This window comes from Schistocerca piceifrons, chromosome 5 (assembly GCF_021461385.2).
Source record: "Schistocerca piceifrons isolate TAMUIC-IGC-003096 chromosome 5, iqSchPice1.1, whole genome shotgun sequence".
NCBI lineage: Eukaryota > Metazoa > Arthropoda > Insecta > Orthoptera > Acrididae > Schistocerca > Schistocerca piceifrons.
The window spans coordinates 590,121,020-590,144,097 of NC_060142.1; the positions used below are offsets into that span (position 1 = coordinate 590,121,020).

Below are 23,078 nucleotides of genomic sequence, written 5' to 3' on the forward strand. Positions count from 1 at the left end.
GGTTTTCTCGTAGGCATAAATCGTAATTTATGTTTGAGCATGGCTTTAACACTGAGAAAAGAAAGGGAATAAGGGAAAATTTGAAAGAAGCTACAGACAAAGCAGAAAAAATTAATTTAGAGGTCCGTGACTAGAAGAAGAGCAATGTAACTAATGATAGACTCAAGGGAGAGGGACTGATGGGGGAAAAATGCCATACACCTTCCCACGTGTAATCGCCCCTTGATCACGTCTGGATTCAAAATACTACGCATGTGTCGGGTTGTGCATATTTTACGTATTCTTTCTCTGTTTATTACGAAATGTTTCTCTCAGCAGTACCCCCTGTAGGTATTTAAGAAATTGTTACGCCATCATACGCTGACATTTATCTTTATTTCTTTGTTACAAAGTTTTTCGCTTGTTTAGAGGCTTTCAAACCCGACGGAACTAGATTCCAAGTGTTACATGGCGCAGGGTAAACGTAGAATTGTCAATGCCACCAGCAGCAATCTTAGCATTTTGAAAGACACAGCCGTGGTGACCAACTACAGCGCTACATTTTTCAGCTGTTCCACAATACCGTAGAAAATTTCCTGTAAGACACTAGATTTTATGAGTGGTTTGTATTTTCCAACTTATACTCACACTTCTTCGTATATACAAAAACGTTGTCTTGTTTAATTCATCTTCTTGGAACTATATTAAAATTTAAGGTTTTGCTGCTCCTAAACATATGTGCGGTGACACTGTTTTCCCCCTGCCACTAACTAGAACTGGCTATAATTCTTTCATGTGATGACTGATGCACAGTATTGAAAGCCATATTACTTGCCTCTTGTATCTTTGAATTTCTTCTTTCACATGAGATTTTTCTGTTTAACTGTAAATCATATTAACATACTGGCACAACAGCGGAATAGCAATAATGGTCAAATGAACATCACATCAGGGTATCCTTGCTCATTTTGTAGTCAACTGGGCATCTGTGCGTCTTTAGTGACACAGATGCAAAAAAAATGGTTCAAATGGCTCTGAGCACTATGGGACTTAACATCTGAGGTCATCAGTCCCCTAGAACTTAGAACTACTTAAACCTAACTAACCTAAGGACATCACACACATCCATGCCCGAGGCAGGATTCGAACCTGCGACCGTAGCAGTCGCGCGGTTCCGGACTGAAGCGCCTAGAACCGCTCGGCCACAGCGGCCGGCACAGATGCAAAATACAGTAATAAATGGTGTTCGACAGAAATACAGGCTTTCCAAAACAGTCAGTCCCTGACAATCTGGCGCAGAGAGCAGTCCGATATACATAATTAGTTAGTATGTGCTATGTATTTGTTACATATAGTGCAACCATATCGGTAGCATATTGGCGAGGCATTCGTCTTCGTGGCCGTCAATGCGCGCCTCCATCGTGCACATCTTGTGAGTGACATCCTTCAGGATAACGACATCGCTCGACTAGAGTGGCCAGCATGTTCTCCAGACATGAACCCTGTCGAACATATCTGGGATAGATTGAAAAGGGCTGTTTATGGACAACGTGACCCACCAACCACTCTGAGGGATCTACTCCGAATCGCTGTTGAGGAGTGGGACAATCTGGACCAACAGTGCCTTGATGAGCTTGTGGATAGTATGCCACGACGAATACGGTCATGCATCAGTGCAAGAGGACGTGCTACTGGGTATTAGAGGTATCGGTGTGTACAGCAATCTGGACCACCACCTCTGGAGGTCTCTCTGTGTGGTGGTACAATATGCAATATATGGTTTTCATGAGCATTAAAAAGGGCGGAAATGATGTTTATGTTGATCTCTGTTCCAATTTTCTGTACAGGTTCCGGAACTCTCGGAATCGAGATGATGCAAAACTTTTTTATGTGTATATTGTGCCTGCTCTTCCGATTTTTACTGTCAGCTTGGTCTGCTGTGTAAGCACATATTTCCCACGAATAAGTCTTCAAAAAAACCATTAGCTGAATGGTTTAATAGGCAAAGTAGTGTTACGACCCATTACCGTTGGACCCTAATGATACGGTTGTCAAGATTGTCACACTGTCTAAGCCTAAGCTACCCTTGACTTGTACAGAAATGTACTCCAAAATGCTAAAAGTCGCTCAGAGTATGTTGACTGGACAAGCAAATTAAGTTACAGGGATTTCAATGAAAAATTTGTATCAATGAAGCGCTAGTTAGGTGAATGGCGAGAATTAGGTCGAGTCTGGAAAGACGATATGTCTTTGGCTGTTGATCATGTTGGTAAGATGGCTGACTTGGGTGGTGTATTTCAGTCGACAGCGCTAAACTTGCAAAATGTGGTGAAAATAAAGTCGATTCGTTAAAATCTTTCAGACTTGTAGACTTTGGCCCTGGTAATTGTTTCCAGCTGCACGAGCGTTTGAGAAAACCTGTTGTTTCCGCGCGTCTCCCTAGCACTATCGTTTTTGAGAAGCGTTGGAAATCCATGGGACAGGTGAAAGGTCTGACGGATTCACAAAAGGTCTTACTGCCGGAAAAAAAGATCTGTTTCATCTCAGACTTTCTGTTGCGGAAGAAAGGAATATAAGAAATTGTGATTACCTTCTGCCCCCTATTATGGCACGAGAGTTGATGAGACTCGGTTCTCTGCCGCGCGGGGTAGCAGTGCGGTCTGAGGCGCCTTGCCACGGTTCACGCGGCTCCCTCCGTCGGAGGTTCGAGTCCTCCCTCGGGCATGGATGTGTGTGTTGTCCTTAGCCTAAGTTACTTCAAGATAGATTAAGTAGTGAGTAAGCCTCAGGACTGATGACCTTAGCAGTTTGATCCCAAAGGAACTTACTACAATTTTCAAAATTTTTACTCGGTTCTGGTCGGTCTCAGCCTCCAGACCATGGAAAAATGCGCCAGACACGCTTTTTTTCCGGAAGTCAGGCCTCGGTTGTGCAGATTATATCATTCGAAAATACATACCCACGCTGAAGACGCTAGGCAATCGTATAAGCATTTACCGTGGACAGAGGTTGAACGTGTGTGGATGTACGGAGCCAAAAACAAGGTACAAGGAACTAATTGTTTTCCTACGATGTGTCGTTGTTGACTGTGACTGTTGCTTCTGATGTGAAATTTCTTGAATGGTCTGCCGCACGGTCTTCTAGGTTTCGTAAGCAAGGTCTGATTACTTCATGCTGTGCTGTTGACTTGATGGGAGGAATGAATCCTAAGCTCTAAGGTACAAGCGGACGGTAAAAAAAAGTGCTTGCTTTACTATTAATTGCTTTAGACATTTGAACATCTTGCTGAATTTTCCATGCGCTCGAAGTAGGTCTCATACTGTGCGTCCATTTGATTCAGTAGATTTTCGGCTGTACTGTCTGTGTAAACACCAGGATTCTGGGTATCATAAGATGATTCACTGTAAGTTGTGTAAACAATGGTTTCATTCTGAATGTATAGAACTCACCTTGTCATAGCCGGCCGGTGTGTCCGAGCGGTTCTAGGAGCTTCAGTCCGGAACCGCGCTGCTGCTACGGTCGCAGGTTCGAATCCTGCCTCGGGCATGGATGTGTGTGATGTCCTTAAGTTAGTTAGGTTTAATTAGTTCTAAGTCTAGGGTTCTGATGACCTCAGATGTTAAGTCCCATGGTGCTTAGAGCCATTTTAACCATTTCACCCTGTCCTATACTGCTTGGCAAATTTCAGACCACGCGTGGGTCTGTGAGCAATGCGAAAAAAGAAATAATAATTTGTTCAGATAAATCAACGGTCTACATCCCGCACAATTTCGCACACAGATAAGTAGCACGTGATGACCCCACCGTTTCCACTTTTCCATCAGGGTGTAAAATTGACGAAAAGCCGCATCTGCCTCCAAAATATTTGTGGTATCAATACGTGTTTAATGCCGTTCTGTACCGTGAATGTAGAGTTCAATGGCAGCCTAAAACGTTTTTTCTTAGCTCACAGCAACTTGGTGGCTAGACCTTGGAGCACGTCGACTGAGGTTAAATACAACTGGCTGTGCAACATCAGAAGGTTCCTATTAATGACGTCCTGGATGCATGGGGACATCTGCATGCGAATTTTTTCTTCCATTTTGAGGAAATTTTCGTTACAAAGGATTTTTAGTACGAATGGCTGGATAGAGGCATATCTTTCTGTAGGCACATAGGCGACAGGTTTGATACCAACTTTGGTGCAGCATTAGAAAAATGCTTGGAGCCTTATGCAGATGTATGCGCCAGTTTCTTTTCAGACACAATTAAAATGGACCCAGTCACAAATACGTATAACCTGATGCCTGATGCCTGTAGAGCATACATGCTTCGAGAAGTCGTTGGGCAATATCCTCATTATCTTGGTCTGTCAGATGACAGCTTATCTTTGTTTAGAGATAATTTTGTAGAACTGTCGTGTTCGGAAAAGTATTTACATTACTGGAACTATTCAGTACTGACCTGGGCACTATGTTAGTTGTCTTCCAAGGTTTAAGATAGTATTGCAACAGTTTAGCAAATAAGCTGTTTAAAAGTGCTTGCTTTCTATTTGGATGCTGACGTATTATTTATGTAGGCCTAATCTAATTTGCATCTTGCGTAAACATATTTTGTGCTGTTCTAAAGTATTAATTAAGGATATTGCGCTACCGTTCTTGCTCTGCATACAGCATTTAATTTTTTATGACTTCATTTGAAAATGCTGCGTTTCACAGAAACATTTAGTATTTTGTATTTGTTGCTTTTGTTTTTAACATTGTTACACGCTTTTCTGCACACTTGTCTTAAATTTGTGCATTTGCTTCTCATTTCGTCTTTCATCATTCAGTTGTATTTGTAGCTGAGTTCTACTTTGCTTGGGTAATTTAACGTAGCGTGTACAGATTTTGATCAGTGTTTTCCACCCCCCCCCCCCTTCCTGACTACAGATTTAGTGACATGTGTATCTGAAACCGTCCATCATTTCTGTACTTGTGGGTGTGGCAAGACCTACAACCTCCAAGTCAATATTTATGCAAAATTGACCTGGCACTTTAAACCATTGCATTCGTCAGTGCTGCTACCTATGCATTTATATATAAGTTAAGTATTACAGTAGTCGTGCAATAGTAGTTACAACAGTATTCCAAAATGATTCTATTTTATGTAAGATATGATTGTTTACTGAACTTACTTTTATAGAGGCCAAGTAGACGCCGTAAGTGAACTAGCCTGAAAATTTGAGCTCTTGATGTAATGAAAATAAAAAAAATTCTGGATTGATTTATTCTCTATTTTTGCTAGGGTTATTGAGTTCTGGGCTGTAGACTGTAGACGCACAACAGGGGCACTATTCTGTATCGTTCATACCGATCGGTGCAGCAGGTTAACCTCAGTAGTGACGTCATTTTCGGTACTTTATCTGTAAGCTTCTGTGACCCATTACCGATCCTCCCGTTGATTTTTCGACAACTGTACTGAGAGGTTTTAGGTTTCGGTATGGGCCAGTCGTTCGGTTTGGTGTGATTTATTTACACCTATAATTTGTTATTTAGCTTCAAATTAGTGATTGTGTTACTGAAGAATCACCAGTACACATCCGAGTGGAAAATGAGTTCATAATAGACTGTTTTCGTTTTTAGAAATATGGTTTGTATTGTTGTTACTGTGAATGATTATAACATCAAAAAACAGTTTTGGTTAATATTCTCACAAAATAGCTTTTATTTATATGTAATTAAGAGTTTAAAAATTATTAAATTTAAAAATGTCAGCTCTCCTTACATACATCACATGAGTGTTAGCTGAAATTACTAGTGACTTCGTGCACTGTTTCCTGCAAATGGTTTACTTATTAATTATCGAAATGCGCTTAAAACTTTTAAGTAACAATGGAAATGAATTTTGTGAAGCCTGATAGAGGAAACTTTCCAAAATTTCATGCATTTACGGCTTACGTCCGCATCATTACGGAACGAAGTCAGCTCTCTCTCAACTGGAATTATGTGGAATAAGGCGCTTAGGGCAAGAGTTGTAGTTAAGTGGGTAAGGCAACGAACTGCAGTGTCAAAGGTCATAGGTCTGCACACTGCTGGATATAAAGATATTCTTTTTCCTCTTCGTGTTAGTAACACATTCTGAAACTTCATTTCTTATCAAAGTTAAGTATTTTTCTGAAATATGCGTTGTTATTTACACATAAGAGCGCGCTTTCTCAGTAATGAGTATCTTCGATTTCGTGACTACCATACGTTTAAGAAATGAAAGATGAAATCGCTGTCCGTGGAACAACTGACAGTGACATTTATATTTTTTCTTGTCACAAATAACACAACATTTTTTCTGAATATGTAGCGATTTCCGAGATGAAAAATACCTGCCATAATATTTTTAGACTATACCAGGGTGCGATTTGTGCTTTTACCAGTGGGTGGGATGTCTTAGGGGTTAGTAGAATTATATATGTTACTAGCTTGGACCGTGGCGTTACGCATGGTTAAACAGCTATTTATAAATGGATGTTAATGCCGAAACTCACTATTGATGCGTATGCACTATCAGAAAAGCCATCCCTTGTTATATCTTTAAATGTACATTATAGGTAAAGCTTATTTACAAAATCGTTTACATACGGGTACAGTTATACGAGGGGAATTCAAAAAGTAGAGGCACATTTGTGAAAAGTTGTACTTATTCTGATGATAGAAAACTGAAACATTTTAATAGTATTAATAGTAAGACTTATTAAAAACTTTCAGTGTTCGGCTCCACAAATTTAAATTATATGTAAAGTTTTACTCCAGTGCGTGGGAAATAAGCATCCCAGGTTGGGATGCATAAACTAAAACCAGAGGAGGGGATGGTCTGATGCAGAGGGGGGGGGGGGGGGGGGGGGGGAAATCCCCGTCATGCCCCCCTGCAAATCGCGCACTGGACTATACCACCGTATATGAAACATTTTGATTCATCAGATGCATGTTATATAAACTACAAAGAACTTCAATAGCTGCACTCGCCACACGCTCTCGAAAAGGCGTATTTTAAATTTTGTTTTAAGAATTAAATCGTTGATGTATCATATAGGGAAGTAGGCTACTTCATCATTTGGATCTCTAGGAGCGAGTTACAACCACCTTCTATGCATCTTCTTATTCTTTGATACTCTCTTAAACATTTTTCAGGTTCATAGTGGTATGTTTCATCTAAGCAACTAATTGAAGGCAGTTCGCTTATTGCCATATGCGTTTCGCTTCTTTTATTTGTGAAGCATCTTTCATTTGTGAAGTATCTTCGCAAATAAAAGAAGCGAAACGCCTTCAAACTGCCTTCAATGACTGAATGTACCTCCATGAATTTTTGGTTTGAACTGTGTGGTACTGCACTCCATTCCTAACTCATATTCCAAACGTAAAATACAAAACAAGATGTCGCTATGAATGAGAATAAAATGACATAATGTGACATTTATGACAGTTTCCAGAACACAGTCAATATCCTATCGTTATCATGCAATCATGTAAGCATGTGGTCAACGAAATTTGAAACACTCTAACCACACTTTTCGGTTCTGTGAAGAATAGAGTGCCTGCGTCGACTGCTAACCGCTTCGGGTTCGTGCCGCTGTGGCGCTGCAGTGCGCACGCCGATCTGAGGCAGTCTGCCTCTGGCACGAGGAGAACTGACAAGAGCGTCTCGGTTCGCTGGAAGTGTTTACAACACCCTTTTTCTTCAAATTTTGTATATCACTGTAAAATTGGGTCTTTTGAAATGAAAAGGACTAACAAGGGAATGGTCAGACTTGTCATTTCGAAACCTGTGTTGCTTTTTTTACCACTGTGAGTTAACATTGCAAGAAGTCTGTATGCAGAATTTTAGCTGCTGACATGACCTGGAAGCCTGTAAACAATTTTATGAAGTAAGACATTATTGTCGCATGGTTTCCGCGCTTATAACTGCCTCTTGTACAACCCTGACCTCTCTCGCTACGTTATACCAACGCCATCTAGGGACAAGGTGGCGTTAGCTACGCGCCGCTCTCTTGCCACAGCAGTCAGAGAGCTGATTCCCCCCAGTGAAAGCGATCGTATGATAATTAAACATTCGTTGACAAATATGGCTGATATGTTATCTACAACATTCTTTCCAAATAGCTATGAAAGAGACACAAATAAATCTACGGTTTAGAAGACGTCCAAATTTTATTTCTTGTAATTATCGCAAAAATGCGAAATATTGATACAATGTTCAAAACATAGCTTTTTCTGTGCACCAAGAACATACTAGCAAATACGACATATGACAGCCCTGCGAATCATAGACGTTGTTAGATGTCCGTAGACAAAACTGGGCTGGTGTTAGGAATGAATCAGGCCTAGTATCAGTATATTTCGAGGAGTGCCACGCATATTTAATCAAATTCTGAAACCGTGGGGTGGAAAATTGATAATGTACTACTGATTGCAGCTTGACAATATTGTCACAGTGATAGACAGGAAATTGCAGTGATCTGCACACAATAATTTTCTCTGTCCAGTTGGTTCCTGAAGACACACACATATAGTTTAGGCAGCAGTGAACCATCCAGACTAATTATAGGCATTTTAGTGTATGAATGGGTGAGTGCAGTCGTGGACTGCGCAATCGCCTCAATATCTTTTTCCCCTTTGAATGACAGTGTTCTTTTCGCACGCATTTCTTTTTGAAAACCTGACTGATCTGCATTGTGCACGTACGGTTCACTAAAACTAGCGATCTTATTTTTTGCATTCGTAAGAAAAGCTTCTATCATTTCGATTTGTGTCACTTCATTTTCCGGCCTGTTTCTCGATACAAATTTTGTTATTTTTCTTGCTACAATTTTATGTGATCTTTTGAAGCGACTAATCCAACTTTGAGAAGCTGTAAATTATTTAGCGCCTATCGCGTTGGCAATCTAATGCCCAATCACGCAAAGTTGTATCGCTGACACTACATGACTGTTGCCTGGCATCGGTAAATGGCTCAAAAAGTCGCGCATTTATCTCCGTCGCAATTTCCAGTCGACTTTTACGTCGTCCAGCGACTTCCTTTTTCCATCTATACAATTCACGTTCAGAATACTTATTTTGAACAGTACTGATACGTAGGCGTTTCTTACCACTTTCGATCAACCAATACGTCACCGCTTTTTCTTTGTCTGATAAGGTAATTGTAGTTGCTGGTGTTACTTTCGGAGATAATTGATGATGGTTCGTGGCACTATCACTCGAAGAGCCTTCATGAGTGCAACTTTCGTCGGTGTCTTCGCCGTCTGTAGATTCACAGTCTGCAATATCGAGTGTTTCAGTTGTTTCTAGCCACAAGTCTGCGCCATTTACATGCTCGTCTAGAAGTTTAACAACCATGTCGCACAACACATAGTCTTCACGCGTGTTTTCTGTTGATTGCTTCATTTGGCGTCTGTGGTATATCTCCATGGCAAGCAGCAAAACATTTACAGGGTTCGCCATCACCTGTGACGGGAGATTGAATGTTCATCGTAAAGTGGCTTGTGGAGCATAGATGAACATGTACAGCACATCTTTCACATCTCTAACCAGTTTCAGGACGGTATGTTTCGAAATACGTACCAGAAATGAAAAGGACGTGCATGCCACAGAAGCGAATATTCGTTTCCCCTTTCCACCAAAACCGTGCAGCGATGTTCCTCTTTAGAGAACGCCGCGATAAGCCGGCCGCACTTCCTGACCATGAGCACAACGCTCGCGACTCGCCATTTCCAGGGGTGGCCAGCCGTCGCTGCAAGCGCCAAGCAGAAAACACAGCCATGTTCGTGATATTTTCCGGTGACTTCCAGTCCATGTCAGCAGCTAAAATTCTGCATACGAATCTTTTGCACAGTTAAATAACAGTGCTAAAAAAAGGCAATACATGTTTCGGCATGACAAGTCTGACCATTCGCTTGTAAGTAACGATGACACGTATCTTCATAAATGTAGGTTCCTTTTTTTTTTTTTTTTTTTTTTTTAATGTTGGAAATCGTTCACACTTTCACACGCTTAGCAGGACACCGATCGAACGCCAGAATTCTTTTACACATAACCGCGCGTGAATTGGGGCTGGCCTTGAAGCTGGAAATTGAGTTTTGATAATCGTCAATATCTCTCACAATTCTGATGCTTCCCACAGAATCATTGATGGTATAATCAGAAGAGCCTTTGTGTAATTGCTCTTTTAGTTACATATGACAGTTTCTATTTAAAAGAAAGTAGCTACTGACAGTGTCGTAATGAAGCATTACATCGGTGAGTAGGGCGATGTATACCTTGGATCCTAAATTCATCTGGAAGCTTCTTGTTGCCTGTGTGACATAGGTAACCTTGCACATGAACATTCTACTCGTCCTGAATTAAATAGTTTACTCAGTAATGCTGCACGAGTGAGCAAGGGCGCATTTGTAGATGCGAGGATGACCTCCGCTTCGATCCAAAATAAAGCGACTTTTCGGTCAAACGACTAACCGCCGATCCACAAAGGGGTAATGAAACATCCTATCATCCGACAGAACCGACCGACATCCTGACCAAAAAAAAAAATCCTGTGTCTGCTAATGAATGTTGACGTGTTCAAACTTGTGTGTGTGGTAGTATGTGAAAAGTTCCATAGACACAAGTGCATGCTTGAAATAAGATAGGCCAAATCAGAAATTATTTGGATGAAAGAGAGAGTCAAAGGATGACAAAGCTAACATTTTTACACCAAAGTAAATTTTTCTTTTTCATGGATTGTGGTATAATCAGCAATATTTTAGTGTTACTAGGCGTATCTTTATCGGTTTTTGTCCCAAAAAGTCCGGACAGTTTCCACACCTGTTATAAGAAATGATGTGAGAACGGAGGTAACGCCGAAATGTCCTGTTGCATGATTTTATGCATGACCTGGTACATTTCCGCTTATAGTACTTATTGTTAAGTGTCTGGACTTTGGCTCAATCTGTAAGAAAACTGGGGGAATGCGCTTTACATATTTGTTGTGAATATTGCATCTATGTACTTACATAACCAATGACGTTACGTGTGTGTGCAGATCATTCAGAATTTACTTCAGATTTTGTAATAGGATCAAATAGTAAGTAATGGTTTTTCTTCTTTTCAATATGATCTAAAAATAAGTTCCATAAAATAGGGTTACTTGAAACAGTGGGGGAAGTTGAAACGATATGCAGTTATCTTGTTTCTAATATTGCCATCGTCGTGTGGGTAATATACCTAACTGTTTTGTGTATGATTCTGAACCAACATACGACGAACAGTAACTTCAGCAAGAAACTGAGATAAATGAATCAAGCTACCATCTGTAGATATCGTTTATGTTGCTGACGATTTTAGACCTGAAAATTTTTCTTTGAAAAATTTTTTCTACGAGCCAACATATGAAATTCCTGGCAATTTCATGAAAACATATGCATAGACTATCCTGTTTCTGATGATATCACATTGATAATTCTTTGTTACCTCCTCAGGGTTGTTTAAATTTCTTTCTTTAAACATAATTCTGTGCCCATTAGTGGGGTACTTTGGAACAACTACAAATGTTTCATTTTCACTCAAAAGTATTGATGAAGATGATCACTGTTGCGTTGACTACAGTACAGTAATGCTCGAGAATTGAGAATAAATATCGCCGAGGAAAAAAGTCACATTATATAATTTTTCAGAATTTGACAATGCAAATGTGATTTGATTTTATTGTAGTGTCCCTTAAGTGCAATGAAGGCTCAAAGAAGGAAGTTTCAAAGGGGTTTGTTGATCAGATTAAAAAAAAAAAAAAGAAATGTTGGTGGCTGTGGCTTTCTGTAGTCATCAATAGTGTGAAGCAATTTAAAGCGCCATAGCTGCCACCGCATGTGACAGAAGTGTTCAGTCCTTCATTCTACTACAGTAATTAATAATATAATAAAATAATTTCACAGCAAAATTATTTTTATAGCTTTTTAAAAACTTGTCTACATTGTTGCTACTTACACCTGACGTTTTTACATTATGATTTAACATAAGAAACGGAAATGTTTCAAGAAACCACCTACCATTTTCCTGTAAGTAATAGTAAATATTGATCGATATGTTTATTACCTATTGGCAAACCCAATTGGCAGAATGTTTCAAAGTTTGAAACACATTTTATTATGTGTACGTTCATTGTTGTGGTGCAGGATGGCTTCAGAGTTCAAAAGTGTTTTAAGTAACTCCCAAAGACGATACCTCTCATCTAGACAAGGTTAAATGCGGCCCGAGTTTTTGATACGAATGCACTGTCACACATGGTCACGGGTGTACGATGGATATCCTAGTTCACAACTTTTGAAGTAACAGAGCACAATACAATTTTGGTCTAATAGCTTGAAACAAAATGGTTCAAATGGCTCTGAGCACTATGGGACTCAACTGCTGAGGTCATTAGTCCCCTAGAACTTAGAACTAGTTAAACCTAACTAACCTAAGGACATCACAAACATCCATGCCCGAGGCAGGATTCGAACCTGCGACCGTAGCGGTCTTGCGGTTCCAGACTGCAGCGCCTTTAACCGCACGGCCACTTCGGCCGGCTAATAGCTTGAACATTCAGGGTTTCACAATCAGTTTCATATTTTTGTAGCACCATGGGATTTCGTAACAGTCCCCAGACCGTCCTAGTGATCATATGCTACAGTCTATATATTCTGTTTCTGCTATACAAGATGGCAAAATTTCCATTTTCTTGTCTGAGGAGTGCTTCATCCACACCTTACTCTCGTTCTATGACCTGTAAATTATTTCCCTTATGCTTATCAATCGCAAATAATGAAGTGAAAAGATTTGCATCGAGAATCACTAGAATCTCGCGGTAATAATAAATCTCTTATCTCGGCTAGTGACGGCATGCGGAGGATGTCGTATCCGTAAATCCATGATCAATATAAGGAAACAATCTGTATAATGTTTTAAATGCCTTCGTGATGGTTCTAAATTCGTGCCGTTACAGTTCACAGGTTTTCTGTTAATACTGAGTGCGAGAATTAAAGCAAACCACCAAATTTTCATAATTTTATAATTAATGGTATCTAAACGATATTTTTTCAAAATCATTACAACACATGTAGCCTATGTGCTAGCGAGTGTTTTTGAGTACACGAGACAGTTCAGTTTCTCTATGATTATTTCTGAATTGTTAAATATAGTGAATCCACCTTCATGGTGGCAGACGCGCGCAGACCGTAAATATCCATGTGTCGCTGTTGCCACAGTATTTCGAGGCAGCGCAGTATATTTCCAAGGTTGATGATGTTCTCAATACCATAGCGCATCCTCGAAATGGTGTCAAAAGTATTGACCGTCTAGCAGCCGCTTTAGTTTAAATTCATTAAAGTCTATGTGGCTTACTTGCCTCTTAACACAAGTATCAAGTTTTATATGTAAAAGCCGATCACAATCGACTTGGACTGCAAAAGTAAACAAGTATAAAATGGAAGGCTACTTTGATGGTATTGCGTAAAGTCATTTAAAAAATATTCAGAGTTCCCAACAATCAACATTGGGCTTTGGAAGAAGAATAAGACTTCTGAGGCAACCTTTCAACAAGGTCAGCAATATTACAATGCGGGTCCCGTCTTATAATTTGTTCAAGTGTGTTAGACACATACCAAATAGGATGAATATATGGTATTGAACATATTCGAAGAAATCACAGGTTCTTTGACTCATAGCAGAACATCGCAACATACTGAAAAACTTGGATTGACAGACGCTTTAAGATGGATACCAATTATACTATGAAAGTTTACTTACAAAATTCCGATCGCCTGAAGAGTGAAAAATCTAGGAATTTAGTACAGACCCTATGAATCATTCTCGTAGGGAACGCACAGAAAAGATTACACTAACATGCTCAAAGGTATTTAAGCAGTCATTCTTTCAGCACTTCATCCGCGAATGGAATGCTAGCAACTGCAATAGGTGAGACAACGGAAAGTACCCCCTGTCATGCACTTCTCAGAGGTTTGCAGAATGTGGACATAGATGAACCTGCTAGGACTTCATAGTATTCTAATTTACGTAAAAGGATATTGTGATTTACGCAAACAAATACATCTGAGAGATCATGAATAAACTTAGTAGCCTCTAATTTATTGTTTAATGAATGAAGTACATTTTAGAAACCTAAATTGTGATTTTCACAATACGTTGTTCATAGTAATAATCTGCTTGTGAGTTTCGAGAAAATTATTGATGATTTCTGTTTGACGTCATGGATGTTCACAAGAGACCAAATGAACGTGATTTTGTACTAGACTGGTTCCCAATTTGTTCCAATAGTAATTGAAGTAAAAATAAAATTTAAAAAATACGTGATTCGCCGTTGCCACAATGAGTTGTCACTGTAAACGTAAAAAGGGTATGGCTTCTTTGAAAATATACTGAATTTATTTATTACTTTCCGTCAGCTGTATAGCGAAGTGGTGATTCAGAATTTCTTTTCACTGACTTCATTAAGAGTATAAATTTATTAATCACCGGTATTTGTGACATTAGTGAATGTACAACTGACATAACTACTGTCAGGACATAATTTATTTCGCATAATAGTTTGCTCATGGGTCTATAAAAAAAACAGCAAGCATTTTTACGTTCGGGGGTCTACCACAGAGTCTAGCCACACCATTTCTAGTCATTATTCTGACTAAGGTCTTTTTGCCAATGTCTCACGTGCAGAATTACAACGTTACTTGTCAGATTTGACCAGTGACGTATGAATCATGGGACATGTGTCGTAAACAACGTGGCAATTTTTTTCATCAGTGTGTCATCACAACGAGGTGTTTTGCTTTCATATTCGTTGGCTTCGCTGTCAACCGAACTGTGACAATATGCACCAAAATGTCCCATCACAGCACTGATATTACTTGTCGTCGGATTTGATCAGTGGCGTATGGAACATGGAACATATATCGTAAACAACATGGCGACTATAAAGTGATATCGGTGGCAATTTTTTTCAAACGGGCTAAGTTACATATCAGTTTGTCGGCACAACGAGGTGTTTTGCTTCCATATTCGTTGGCTTTGCTATCAACCGAACTGTAACAATACGCACCAAAATGTCGCATCACAGCTGTCATTAACATTACTTCACTGGTCAAAACCGATGACTAGTATCTAATATTCCTGTTGACCCAAATTATTTTGGATTTACATCTTTGCGTTTATAGTGAAATATCCTTAATTTATTTTTTCCAGCATTTGCGATGCACAATTTTATCTGACTAGTAATAACAAAGGCTTGTTAGAAAGCAAGTAGGTATGAATAGCAAAATATTGATAGCTGAGTATTAAATGTCATTTTTTCATATGATGAGTGATGTACAGTAATGATAGCCATGTAATTTTCCTCTTATACATATTTTTTAATTTCTTTTTTCACATGAGAGGTTTCTGTTGAACTGTAAATCATTAACGATCTGGTACAAAAAACGACAGTAATCATGGCAAAATGACCATCACACCAGGGTATCCTTTACTCATTTCATAATGAACTAGGAAACTGTGTCTCTTCGGTGACACAGACGCAAAGTAGAACGACAAGAGGTTTCGGTAGAAATACAGGCTTCCCAAAAACTTATGCTCGTAATTGCACCATTCAGTAGTGCTACTGTGACAATACATTAGCCTTAATTCTACAATAAAGCACATAACTGACTTAATGTTTCCAGTTTTGTATCGTTCATGGAGAAGAATTATTACATCTCTTTAAGAAAATTTCCAGAGCACATGTTAAGGGGCAAAAGGAATCTTTATCGTACACCTTAATTTTATCAAATAATTCTATTGGACGTAAAATATTGACGAAATCGTTGTCACACACATTCTTGGCAGGATCAGTTTCCCTGAGATTGAACTTCACAGGTTGGTATTGGGCTTGCTTCATAATTAGATGATTGTCATTGTATCTGACGCGTGGAAAAGAAAATCGGTTAACTTTAGGTTGAACACACTTAATTCTGTTTGAGGGGTCTTCGTATTTACCCTGACGAATCACGCTGGTATTATGCAGCTTTTCAATTTCTTTGCCATAATCAATCCCATACTTCAGGGCGAGTGAAGATGAAATCATCTTACTGGCTTGTTTCCTCTGAGCACGTAAAAGTTTCACATATTTTGTATAAGAAAGACTTTTAAGTTGTTTCTCAATGGCCGATAGTTCTGTGCCTGTATTTTTACTATATATACCGCGTTGGTTGGTAGTTCTCACCAAATGATGTAGTTTAAACAAAATAAACAGCACCCACTGCTTAGCTTCATTCTCAAGCACATCCATTACCGCTGTTTCGAATCTGTCGTTATTCTGTTGCATCTTGTCGAGTAATTCTGCGTCCTTTTCTACCGCCTCTTTAACTCTTGCTTTGAACTCGTAATAATTGAAGATTCGTGTTCGAACAACATAACCTCGCCATATTTTCTGTATTTGTGTTGCCGATGTACAGTAATGCTGCCAGTACATATCGTTTACCGCTTTCTGGAGGAGATGCATATACAATTTTCTGCCAACATACCCGCGCCAGTGTCTCTGAATAGTTACTGCAGCAGCATTTAACCGACGAATATGCTGTCTTTCTAGGAACCCGCGCACTGTTTTTTGAATAGTTAAAGCTGAAACATATTCAGCTCTTCTGTTTTCTTCAGCTTCATCTTCTCTCTTCTGGATCTCTTTATATATTGTACTTGCGTCTTGAATGTAAGGGAAAACAGATGCCATAGTGCACCGGTACTAAACTGCGGTAGCTGAAATTATGTTCAAGCAACGATGTACTGCGATTCGTACTACGAATAGGAAGAAAATTTGTGCAAGGTATATGAAATCTCAGAATTTAATGTGCTTCTAATCACGATGCCTGTAGCGAACGCCAACTTCAGTATGACTATACACTCACACCATGTACGTGGTGTTCCAACACATCACAATAAAAATTTCAAAGATATTGTATTTGACGTTGTTTGCAAAGACTTCTACAACGAATAAAACATTAAATAATCTTTGAGACTGCCCTGTATGCAGTACTGTAATTTACGTAATGAAACATAGCATCATATAAAGATATTCATGAAGGGCCAAAATAAAACAACCAGGAAAGCTATTATAGGTAAGCAAAAATTGAAGTAAATTTATTTCTCTTCGGAACTATGAGATGAATAAAAAAAATAGCTAGCAGCAGGGCCATCTTACCGGACGATACGTTAGAACCAGTCACGTTCAAGTCCTTCAAGCATGTTGAGTTATAGGTGGAAAATAAAAATGGCAAGGCTCATTTCATTTAGCCATTGCAACTAAAGAAAACATGTACGAGAGACTACGAGTCGGGTGAACACCAGCAGCAAGAGATGAACCAAAGAGGCAGCTTCCAGCAACCAAGATCTACACTTATAACCTGCACACAAATTGGGAGAAACATCGTAAGGCCGGCCGCTGTGGCGGAGCGGTTCTAGGCGCTTCAGTCCGGAACCGCGCTGCTGCTACGGTCGAAGGTTCGAATCCTGCCTCGGGTATGGATGTGTGTGATGTCCGTAGGTTAGTTGGGTTTAAGTAGTTCTAAGTCTAGGGGACCGATGACATCAGATGTTAAGTCCCATAGTGCTTGGAGCCATTTTTGAAACATCGAAAGAAAGATCTGGGCCTACATTAGCGAAGATTTGAAGATCCACAAGAATTAAGAAAACATCGGATTCTAGCTCTGATTATTTTTACAGATAAGCGGCAATGGAATGTGACAATGATTCCACTTAAGATAATAATGAGTAATAATCGCCAGGAAAGTAGAATAAAGTATTATGTGTACGAACATTGTACAGTCGATCACTAATAAGCTTGTAGAGATTGAAATATTGATTACGACTGAACCGCTACTATGCAAGCAACGTACCAAATAGTTTCGTATACACGCGCTCTGCGAACTGCCAATTCTAAAGCCGGCCGCTGTGTCCGAGTGGTTCTAGGCGCTTCAGTCTGGAACCGCGCGACCGCTACCCTCGGGCATGGATGTGTGTGACGTCCTTAGGTTGTTAGGTTTAAGCAATTCTAAGTTCTAGGGGACTGATGACCTCAGATGTTAAGTCGCATAGGGCTCTGAGTCATTTGAATCAATTCTAAAAGCACGCGCTTGGAGTAATCAAGCGGTGGGCGTGGTATGGGGGGGGGGGGGAGACTTCCAGGGCTGCGTGTCGAAGTGTGACTGTAGTGTCCGCCATAGTAACGCCTATCTTCGCGTGGAATGTGCCGTTTTCTTTTTTCTTCACGTGCCAAGCTAATATAGACGTTGACAGTCGTGTGCCACGCTTGCAGGTGTGTAGTTTTGAATATCATGTCCTAAAGAAAGTTAAAGATCGTGCTGCTGCTTGTGCCGCATATGTTTATTTGAGCTTATAAAAGCATAAAGAGAGACGAATAGCGGTATGGCTTAAAAGGCGACGAGAGATTAGATATCGTTATGGATATAGGCCTCTATTACGTCACCACCTCCGTGAAAATGCTCTTGCTGATTGTAATAATGATTTATGGATGGACAATGGCACATTCGAAGAATTTTAGCTTAATTACGCCGATGACACCGAAACAAGATATCGTTTGACTACATGCTCACCTCCACGTGAACGCTTGGCAGCCACGTTCCGTTGCCTGCAACTGGATGGTAATTCAAGACGTTAAGTTCTCTACTTCAATTTCTGCAACGTCGTTTTATTATATAACACGACAAACTTGTCGATTACTTTACACATAACTAAATGAAGAATTTTTAAAGGTAAATAGACACTTTTATTCAAGTAATTAAAAAACAGATATCTGCAAGTAAATAATGCACAGTTAATAAAAACTAGCACTTTATTTTCAAAACAGTAAACGGTTTTCACAGACCGACAATTTTCGCTTTAGAGAGACGAAAGTTTTAACAGTGAATGTAAACTGCAAATAATTTCTTAGAGATGCAAAAGTACCTTAATCGAAAAACGGAACAAGTGATTCTTGACTGTTCTGCGCCTGTGGTTTTTTAATTGTTGTTAACTGGCTGTGCAGAGATCATTGTAGCACTCCAGCAGTTTCAGACTGCACATGGAGCCGGAATTTTGATTCGTACTGCTTGCTGGTAAGTAATATACGCTCTGAAAACAATCTACGAACCAACAAATGAGTATAACTTCATAAAAATTGGATGATTTATTGAAGAGAAAGGGCGTCACAAACTTGGCAAGTCAATAACATGTTGTTTCATCTCTGGCCCTTATGCAAGCATTTACTCGTCTTGGCACTGATTTACAGAGTGAGGGATATTGTGCCAATTCTGTCCAGATGGCGCGTTAGACCGTCAAATTTCCAAGATGGTTGCAGCACCCTGCCCATTAAGCTCCAAACGTTCTCAGTCGGAGATAGTTTCAGTGACCATGCTGGCCATGGTAGGTTTGGCAAGCACAAAGACAAGCAGTAGAAGCTCATGCCATGTGTGGACGGCCATTACCTTCTTGAAACGTAAGCCCAAGATGGCTTGCTATGAAGGGCAACAAAATGGGATGCAGAATATCTTAGACGTACCGCTTTGCAGTAAGCGTGCTGCGGATGAGAACGAAGGGGATCCTGCTATGAAGAGAAATGGCACCCCAGTCCATCACTCCTGGTCGTCGGGCCATACTGTAGGCGACAGTCAGGTTGGTATCCCACCGCTGTCTGTGGGGTCTCCAGAGACGTCTTCGGCCTGGAATCTCATTGACTTCAGTGATGAGTGCTACTTGGAACTGAGCCCTGGTGAACAGTGAAGAGTGACTGGAGACGCCCCAGATACCGGTGGGATACCAACCTGACTGTTGCACACCGTGCTGCCCGACAACCAGGAGTGTGTCTGGGGTGCCACTTCTTTTCACAGCAGGCCCATTTGGTTCTCATCCGCGTCACCCTTACAGCACAGCGGCACATGTACGATATTCTACACTCAGTTTTGTTGTACTCCATGGCAATCTCTCCGGGGCATACATTTCAGCAAGGTAACACCAGCCCGCACACGGCGAAAGTTTCCACTGCTCGTCTTCGTGCTTCCCAAATCACACCTTGGCCAGCTCGGTCACCGGATCTGTCCCAACTGATAAAGTCTGGAGCACTATGGACAGGACCTTCCGACCACCTCGGGATTTTGAGGATCTAACGTGCCAGTTGACCGATTTGGCACGATGTCCCTCAGGAGGACATTCAACAAGTCTTATCAATCAGTCCAAACCTGAGTAACTCCTTGTATAAGAGCCAGAGGATGAACAACGCGTTATTGACGCATTCTCTGAAAATTATTTCGAGCAGCTAGTTCATGAACCCACGCGAATAGTGAAAGGTTGTGAAAACACACTTGACCCCTTAGCAACAAATAATCCTGAGTTAATAACCAGCATCAAAACCGATATAGGGATTAGTGAACACAGGGTTGTCGTAGCGAGATTGAATATTGTAATCCCCAAATCCTCTAAAAATAAGCGAAAAATATACCTATTCAAAAAAGCAGATAAAAATTCGCTTGACGCCTTCCTGAGAGATAATCTCCTCTCATTCCAAATTAATAATATAAGTGTAGACCAGATGTGGCTTAAATTCAAAGAAATAGTATCGGCGGCAATTGAGAGGTTTATACCAAATAAAGTAACAAACGACGAAACCGATCCTCCTTGGTACACAAAACGGGTTAGAACACTGTTGCAGAAACAACGAAACAAACATGCCAAATTTAAACAGACGAAAAATCCCCAAGATTGACGATCCTTTACATAAGCTCGAAACTTAGCGCGGAGTTCAATGCGAGACGCCTATAACAGTTCCCACAACGAAACTTTGTCTCGAAACCTGGCAGAAAATCCAAAGAGATTCTGGTCGTATGTGAAGTATGTTAGCGGCAAGAAACAATCAATGCCTTCTCTGCGCGATAACAACGGAGATACTACCGAAGACAGTGCTGCCAAAGCAGAGTTACTAAACACAGCCTTCCGAAATGCCTTCACAAAAGAAGACGAAGTAAATATTCCAGAATTCGAATCGACAACAGCTACCAACATGAGTAACGTAGAAGTAAATATCCTCGGAATAGTGAAGCAACTGATATCACTTAATAAAAGCAAGTCTTCTGGTCCAGACTGTATACCAATTAGGTTCCTTTCTGAGTATGCTGATGCATTAGCTCCATACTTAACAATCATATACAACCGTTCGCTCGACGAAAGATCCGTACCCAAAGACTGGAAAGTTGCACAGATCACAGCAATATTCTAGAAAGGTAATAGGAGTAATACACTAAATTACAGGTCCATATTGTTAACATTGATATGCAGCAGGATTTTAGAACATATATTGTGTTCGAACATTATGAATTACCTCTAAGGAAACGGTCTATTGACACACAGTCAACATGGGTTTAGGAAACATTGTTCCTGTGAAAAACAACACAACTAGCTCTTTATTCACATGAAGTGCTGAGTGCTATTGACAAGGGATTTCAGATCGATTCTGTATTCCTAGATTTCCGGAAGGCTTTTGACACTGTACCACACAAGCGGCTCGTAGTAAAATTGCGTGGTTATGGCATATCGTCTCAGTTATGTGACCGGATTTGTGATTTCCTGTCAGAGAGGTCACAGTTCGTAGTAATTGACGGAAAGTCAAAACAGAAGTGATTTCTGGCGTTCCCCAAGGTAGTGTTATAGGCCCTCTGCTGTTCCTTATCTATGTAAACGATTTTGGAGACAATCTGAGCAGCCGTCTTCGGTTGTTTGTAGATGACGCTGTCGTTTATCGACTACTAAAGTCATCAGAAGATCAAAACAAACTGTAGAACGATTTACAAAAGATACCTGAATGGTGAGAAAAGTGGCAGTTGACCCTAAATAACGAAAAGAGTGAGGTCATCCACATGAGTGCTAAAAGGAACTCGTTGAACTTCGGTTACACGATAAATCTGTCTAATCTAAAAGCCGTAAATTCAACTAAATGTCTAGGTATTATAATTACGAACAACTTAAATTGGAAGGAACACGTAGGAAATGTTGTGGGGAAGGCTAACCAAAGACTGCGTTTTATTGGCAGGACACTTAGAAAATGTAACAGACATACTACGCTTGTCCGTCCTCTTTTAGAATACTGCCGCGCGATGTGGGATCCTTACCAGATAGGACTGACGGAGTACATCGCTGATACAGGATTTAGGCTGGAAAACATTAAAAGAAAGGCGTTTCTCGTTGCGACGGAATCCTCTCACGAAATTCCAATCACCAATTTGTCTCCTCCGAATGCGAAAATATTTTGTTGACACCGACCTACATAAGGAGGAACGATCACCACGATAAAATAAGGGAAATCAGAGCTCGTACGGAAAGGTATAAGTGTTCAGTCTTTCCTTGCGCTATACGAGATTGGAGTAATAGAGAATTGTGAAGGTGGTTCGATGAACCCTCTGCCAGGCACTTGAATGTCATTTGCAGAGTATCCATGTGGATGTAGATGTGGATGAAAGCTGAGTAACTCCTTTTATAAGAGCCAGAGGATGAACAACGTGTTACTGACTTGCTCAGGTTGTGAAGCTCTTTCTCGTCAATAAATCATCCATTTTTTTCTGAAACTGTAATCATTTGTTAGTCTGTACATTTACGTTACATCTACGATTGATTGACGTCATAGACACACTCACCACGTGATTGACTGCTGATTTACACGCAGACACGAAAGGTGCACACACACTTCGAGTAGTCTATTTTCACCAGAAATTCACTCGAGTAAAACGCGCTTTAGCGAGGCTCTCTGCCGAGACCAGTGTATACGCCTGGCTACACGGCACACCAAAGTCAGTAGTCACATTTTTGTGGCGCGCAGTTCCGTCCCGTCTTTCTGAGCTGAGATGAAGTGTGCTGGCGGGCACGATGTAGCGAATGGTGTGGCGGACCGTCCACAAGGAGGCGACAGATGCGTGCCATACAGAGGTGCTCCCCGATGCGCCGCAACTCTATCCGCAGCTATCAGAAAGGAGCTGGAAGTGTCGAGAGGCGGCAAGGGTGCTAGCCAATGAACAACGCAACCGTTCGTGGACCGTGGCGCAGCCTTTGAGCGCCTAACGCTCA

General features: G+C 40.5%; 1 protein-coding gene across 1 annotated transcript; it reads right to left on the reverse strand.

The window, feature by feature from the left end:
• Positions 1-11,005: 11,005 nt before the first annotated feature.
• Positions 11,006-16,707, reverse strand: LOC124799153 (spermatogenesis-associated protein 17). Its single transcript, XM_047262690.1, has 3 exons — positions 16,674-16,707; positions 15,978-16,601; positions 11,006-11,079 (listed from the first exon to the last, which is right to left on the reverse strand). The coding sequence occupies exons 1-3, from the start codon at positions 16,705-16,707 to the stop codon at positions 11,006-11,008; spliced, it is 732 nt and encodes a 243-aa protein (XP_047118646.1).
• Between the last annotated feature and the right edge of the window lie 6,371 nt (positions 16,708-23,078).